The sequence below is a fragment of the Nicotiana tabacum genome, chromosome 22 (assembly GCF_000715075.1).
Source record: "Nicotiana tabacum cultivar K326 chromosome 22, ASM71507v2, whole genome shotgun sequence".
In the NCBI taxonomy this organism is placed as follows: Eukaryota; Viridiplantae; Streptophyta; class Magnoliopsida; order Solanales; family Solanaceae; genus Nicotiana; species Nicotiana tabacum.
Genome location: NC_134101.1, coordinates 154519851 through 154526517, shown reverse-complemented (window position 1 = coordinate 154526517; position 6667 = coordinate 154519851). Strand labels below are relative to the sequence as shown.

General features: G+C 36.8%; 1 protein-coding gene across 1 annotated transcript; it reads right to left on the bottom strand.

Annotated features, from left to right (window-relative positions):
* Positions 1 to 2058: 2058 nt before the first annotated feature.
* Positions 2059 to 6239, bottom strand: LOC107789251 (uncharacterized). Its single transcript, XM_016611026.2, has 2 exons — positions 5262 to 6239; positions 2059 to 2803 (listed from the first exon to the last, which is right to left on the bottom strand). The coding sequence occupies exons 1-2, from the start codon at positions 6099 to 6101 to the stop codon at positions 2402 to 2404; spliced, it is 1242 nt and encodes a 413-aa protein (XP_016466512.1). The 5' UTR covers positions 6102 to 6239; the 3' UTR covers positions 2059 to 2401.
* Positions 6240 to 6667: the final 428 nt, after the last annotated feature.

Here is a 6667-nt window from a genome sequence, read left to right as displayed (position 1 = left end):
TTTGGTTGAAGTGTTTTAGCACTACTACAGTGTGTAAAATGATTGTATTTTCCTATTCCTTCATTAGCAACTATTGTAGTCTTTTAGCGTATCTACAGTGTTCAAAAGAATTATGCATGTTGAAAATGCAATGTACAGCTTTAAGCATGTTCAGCTTTTCTTACTGCTGCTAATTCCAGCATTTTTAAGTAACCATCTACAATGATTTAGGAACAGTTTTAAAGATTCAGATTTTTGTTTGTTATTATTAAAGGTATGATAAATATTTAAGGCCCAACATGTTAGGCATTTCACTTATAATTGGTGCAAATATGACTATACACGAATTGTGATGAGTTAAGCATTAGCAGACATTGGGTGTTTGTGGTGCTTTGGGCCTGGCAATGGCCCAAATCAGGCTGCCAAGCCGAAAACAGACCTCTTTTGTTTCCATCCTCCTTTGTCTTATGTTTGGGCTCAATTTTCGAGCTCAGTTGGTATCAGCCTTATTTTCTTTTAGTAATCGCCCTTATTAATATATCAGACCTACTGCTGGCCCGATTTTTTGCCAATAGCTAAAGACCTGCCTTATATTTCCCTACCTATAATTAATAGCTTGATATTTAAGTCTAAAATAATTGTAAGTAAGAATATCCTTCTATTACTTTAATTAAATCCTACTCTGCTAAAATCGAGGTGCGCCATCTATCATTGAATCATCTATGGCCCTCATATTAGTATTACAACTTAGATATTAAATAACCTTAAACACTTGTTAGCTTGCTTTAGGCACGACTTAGATTATTATCGTGATTATGTATACGTTCGCGTAACATAATTACGAATTTCATTCTAAAAATAAATCGAGGGATGCGTTTGACAACTTCAACCAAACTTTCTAAATAATTAATAAAGCATGATTGGTTGTGGATACGTACGCGTGGCATAATTTTTGAGGCGCCAAACGAAACGAGCAGGCGTGACTCAATTCTTTAATTACGAATAATCAAGCAATTAAAAAGCGGTAAAAAGCTAAATGCACATAGGTTCTAAAATAAGTAATTAGACAATTTAAGCCAAGTATAAATCACTAAGCGACCGTGCTAGAACCACGGAACCCGAGAATGCCTAACACCTTCTCCCGGGTTAACAGAATTCCTTATCTAGAATTTCTGCTTCGCAGACTTTTAAATAAAGTCGAAAATTTCCTCAATTTGGGATTTTAAAATAAACCGGTGATTTGGGATACCAAAAATAAACTATTCCAAGTGGCGACTCTAATAAATTAAATAAAATAATCTCATTTCGAATCATGTCATTTTAATTGGAAAAACTCTCGTATATCCTCCCCGCGGGCGGGTAAAAAAGGAGGTGTGACACCTTTTATTACGCTTAGGTCCATACTTTCTCAAAATTTGCCAATTCATTTTTGTTTCAAAGAGAACACAGGGAGCATTATCTTTCTTTTTAAATTGGATTTTACTTTCTCTTTTAAAGAGTTATTCCATTTATACCGGAATGTGGAATCATTCGTATAATGCAAGTATTATCCGAATCCTGGGACTTAGAACTTTGGCCTCCAATACTTTCTATATGCTCTGCGATTCACGAACACTAAAGCACTATGAGCTAGGCATTTGGTCACCATAACATATATTCTCGACATAAAAAGTATTAGAGGCAAAGTACCCTAGCCTTCCGCTCAGCAAAACACAAAAAGCATGAACTACCACACAATTGATGCATAAATAAATTGATATTCCAACTGTCCTCTTTGTCGTTGACGATGCATCCATTATCTTTGGCTCGGCATGTTTATTGCTATTAGCTTTGCATCCACTGTAACAACGGTACTTAAACATGCTAAATATGCATGGATATTGATATTTGCTAGCGTGCCTGTGCTTCCGTTCTTGAAAGTTTTTCTTGCAATACATACGACGTACTATTATATTAACATTAAATTATTTTATTCAGAAACAAGGAAAGAAAACAATACCTCACGAATTAAAAACATACAAGCGACTAAAACAAACGTGACTCCTGTTCCATGTGTATTTTCTTTTCAGAGTCGAAGCATTTTGGGTTAAAAACAAAGCGTCACTGGATTATCATTTGATTAGTTCAATATTTACGCATGCCCAAAATCCAATCCACTGAAGTATGATACATGATAATATTTAATTTCAGTCGGAATTACTCAAATGCAGAACTGCAGGGAAGGTTTCTCTACATACGATCCAGTTTTAGAAGTTACAATCAAGGACATTGAATATCTTTTGCTGTTTTTCCTCCCTTTGTGCAAGGCGTTGCAGGGGAGGCCTTGACTCGGGCCACAATTCAGCTACATCATTGAGAATCAACATATGAAAAACCCAGAATCCCAAGGCAAATTAATTGATAGATTTCTGCAGAACATCCCTTATGCAGGCATTATTCGAAGCCTTTCCTCTGAGGTTTGAGATCCTCCAGATGTCCCTTCTTCTGCAAGCAGTGACTGCAAGTCACTACCATTTGCAAGGCTATTGAACTCCACAGCTTTGGATGGCATTGCTGGGTACCGTCGTTGACAGAAGGTCATCAGTCTTTTAACTGACTGCAGATATTTCCTAGTTGTTTCGTCGTTCATGATATGCGCAACACTATTTGTGTAAATCTTCTCACGAGCTGACCGCTCGTGAATACCAACCATAGTAACACCAATAGGCCAAGGTGCATTACCAATTGCCATCTTAATGTACTGATCCATTGCTGCTAGATAGTCCCTCTTCATACAGCATTCGACGACCACAAGTAGTGCTTGCCTAATGTCATCAGGAAGTAACTAGGCACACAACAAGTACACCATGACAAAATAAGCTTCCCATGCAGAACAAGTAATTTGAATAAGAATCTTAAAAGAGAAGATGAAAGCAACATGTTGGTTCAAACTAATTTATTTAAAAAAAAAAAAAAGGAAAGAAGACAACAGCAGCAGTAAAGATCTCCTCATCAGAATTATTGAGTTGCACGCAATTCCACTTTACCAGCATATTCAGCTCAGGTTGCGAACTTATACGGATTGAGTGATATTTGAGGAGATAAATCAGCAGCACAGCTCAACCAACAATAACAACAACCCAGTGGAATCCCACAAGTGGGGTATGGGGAGGGTAGTGTGCACGCAGACCAACCCCTACTCCGGAGGAGTAGAGAGGCTATTTCCGATCACAGCTCAACCATATACACAATATAATGGACAAACAGAAGATAAAGTGATATATATTAGCTTTCCAACTATATATATACCTCCTATGTCATCACTTAGCTCAATAACAGACCATTAGAAATTAAGTTCTAATAATCAACTTTTCTCACATAAGTAGGCTAATAGACGAATCGTCACATTCGATATATTTGGCTTTACAAAATTAGTGAACTGCTTGTGGATTTTATTGAGTAAAGAGAGAGAACCGGAGGTGCTGGTTCAGCATCCACTAAAGTAACAACTAAACCCTTCAACAACAACTATTATACCTCAATCTCATGATTGAGATAGGCCATATGAATCCTCATTGACATGTGGCTCCATTTAAGCTCATCTTAGAATTAAACATAATAGTTTTGGTTTACTCTATAAAACCCCCATGCAAGCATCGGACAGAGTGGGTTTTGTAACCGTAACAATCCCCACCTTCGTTCTCTCTGTATTTACTTCCATTATGTCATCCACAATGTAAAATTTCCTCACCCTCGTTCTCTCTATATTTACTTCCATTATTCCATCCACGATGTAGCAACCCCCACCTCGTTCTCTCTATATATTTACTTCCGTTATGTCATCCACGATGTAGCAATCTCCACCATCGTTCTCTCTGTATTTACTTCCATTATGTCATCCACAATGTAGTGCTAATTTACTTTCTCAATTATATAACTCTTCCTATCCCATGTGGTCCTTGTGCTTCATGCGAGTTAATCATGTGCGGCCTTTCATTTTAACTTTGTGAAGCTAGGAAATGGTTTCTTTGTTACTCCTTTTTAAAGGCAGACATATCTAATTGCTTTCAATGAAAAGTTCAATGCGCATAGTGCCAAAGCTTAGAAACTTAATATCCTCTACACTACTTAACTAATCATCATCTATAGGGTTATCATTATCACATGAAGGATAACAGATGAGGTGTGTTCTCGTGCACAGTACATATGCATCTATTAATTAACTCAATGCTATATTTTTCAGTAAGATAATTAACTTTTTTTGACAACTAAGATAATTAACTTAAGTAATACGTGGATCCTTGAATATTTATATACAGAAGAAATATGTTCTAATCCTTTTATGCTTTGTGTATACAGGGACATTTTCTTTGTCTTCAAATTCTATGAACTATTACTCTTCCATATCGTTATACTATTGCTACCTTGGAATATAACATCCTTAATCACAAGAGAACGGGCCAACGGATAATTAGTTTATCCTATCATCTATTCAACCATGGATGACATGAGAGACGATCAGAGTAAAGACAACAACTTCTTGTAAAAAGAATGCTGTGATTCTTCTCTTTCAGGTTTTCCAATGCCCATTATGTCAGATGAGACGATGTGTAGGCAAGACCTAACACACGATCTACAGTAAGAATATGCACCTATCCTTTGTCAATGGTCCATAATACTTCCTATTCCACCACTAACAAGTAAATTTTTGGAAGAACAAGAGATCATAAATCTTCAAGATCGATTTCAATCAAGTTTCAAAACAAATCATCAAAATCAACTCCGGTTATGATGACTTCATTTATTTGATTAAAATACGCCACGACTAAATGCAACCAGGGGCTTCTACAGCATACCATAATCTATATATCACAATTAAAACTCCCACATAGACCACATTCCATACCAAATTGCATCATCAATCTTTCATTAATTAGATCCACCTGAGACCCATTTCACATGCTGAAATTCAGTCCAGTTGAGTAAATTCCTAACTGAGCTTTAATGTCAAGCAATTATGTTTATAAAAAGGATTTAAGTTATATGTGCAAAGATTCTTTTACACTTTTGGTGAATGTAACTCGTGACAGCAGGTTAATTACCATGTTTATCATATTACCCATGAATGCTTATCAAGAGATTTAAAATGTAATAAGCGACCTGATTGTGTAAATTTTTTACATTGGTAGTTTATAGAACTTCAACTCTTAAAAAATAATTGTGTTTGCAGCTTCAGGTTTTGGAGATATAGACTATAGCATCTAAAGAAAGCAAGCAAGTAAAAGGAGGTGCAGCAATTATACCTTTTTCCTGCAGAACTTGAATAAAGGATTCAGGTACCTAGCACATTGCTTAAAAGTAGCAACCATTGATTTCCCCTTAGCTGTCCGCTTTTCAGCCTCAGTCATCTCAGCAAGCTCCTGATTCCACTCATTCAACAACTTCTTAAAGAACACCAAAATCTTATCCTCATCACACAACTCTTCGAAATTCGTCTTCATCCTCTTCACATCCTTATCATGATCCACATCCTCTTCTCCATCTCCACTCAAATCTTCATCACCTCCTCCACCATCTTTATCCTCCCCGGCATCCTCCGTCGGCACCTTCCTCTTCCTCTCACTCAACATGCCTGACTTCTGCCGTTTCTTCAATTCCACAATATCTCTCAGAAAATCATTTGTTTGTCCCTCAGTCATGTCACTATCATCAACTTCAAACAATCCAGCTTTTAATACAAACTTCAACCGATCGAGCCTCGCCACATCATCTTCTCCGAACAAAGTCACCGGTTGTTTCAGAAACCTAAGGCGGCGAATCACCTCCTGTCGGGGAAGGTTTAAATCATCGATTTTTTGCTCGTCGGTTAGTGCTTTGGAAGCCGAAGAAGATGATGAATCCTGCTTGAGGGATTGGATGTCGGTTTTGGAGTTTGATTTTGACGAGGATTTATCGGTAGGGTTCTGTTGCTGTTCTAATTGCTTTTGACGGAGGGATTTGGCTTCGGCTTCACGTTTTTCCTCTTCGCGAATTCTCTGGAGGCGTTTCTGTTCGATTTCCGATCGCTTGAAAACTTTCCGGCCACCAACGTCTTGGGCTAAGCTTTGCCGTCGTTTCTCCAATTCCTGTTTCAGTATATCCATCGGTCCGATACCGCTTAGGGTTTCTCCTGCTCTAATCTGAGATGGAAGAGATAATAGCTATACTGGACGAAAAGTGGTTATTCTAACTGGGAAATGGGACCCGGAACTCTTGTATTTATATTTTCTGCCTCTTGGCTTGGGCGTAGAAAGAAAACAATTCCAAGTTAAATCGGAAATGAAAAAGAGTAATGGTTTGATTACTTTGGTTAATTGAAGAGATATTTTTTACCATAATTGATTTTGTTTAGTGTTATTAACAACACTAAAAACTCAATTAATATTAACAACAACAATAAAAAACCCAATTTTACCCCTACCTAATGCAGGTTTTCCAATAGACCCTCGGCTCATATTATCTTTTACATGTATACAATTTTAAAAACATATTATCTGTAAAATATCTTTTAGTATAATGTAATTTATTATTTCTTAAACTTTTCCATTTCATGTCTTTTAACATAATAATTTAGGTTCAGAGTCGAATTTTTGACTGGTCCATAAGTGTCCATTAGACAGCAACTCAAATAAATTCCAAGCTAAATTAAAATCAAATCAAAACCAACACT

Excerpts from the sequence above, each read along its gene's own strand:
- LOC107789251 (XM_016611026.2), bottom strand. The coding sequence starts at position 6,101 with ATGGATATACTGAAACAGGAATTGGAGAAACGACGGCAAAGCTTAGCC. Across the intron at positions 2,804-5,261 it reads TCAAGTTCTGCAGGAAAAAG|TTACTTCCTGATGACATTAG; the intron begins GTATAATTGCTG and ends TTGTGTGCCTAG.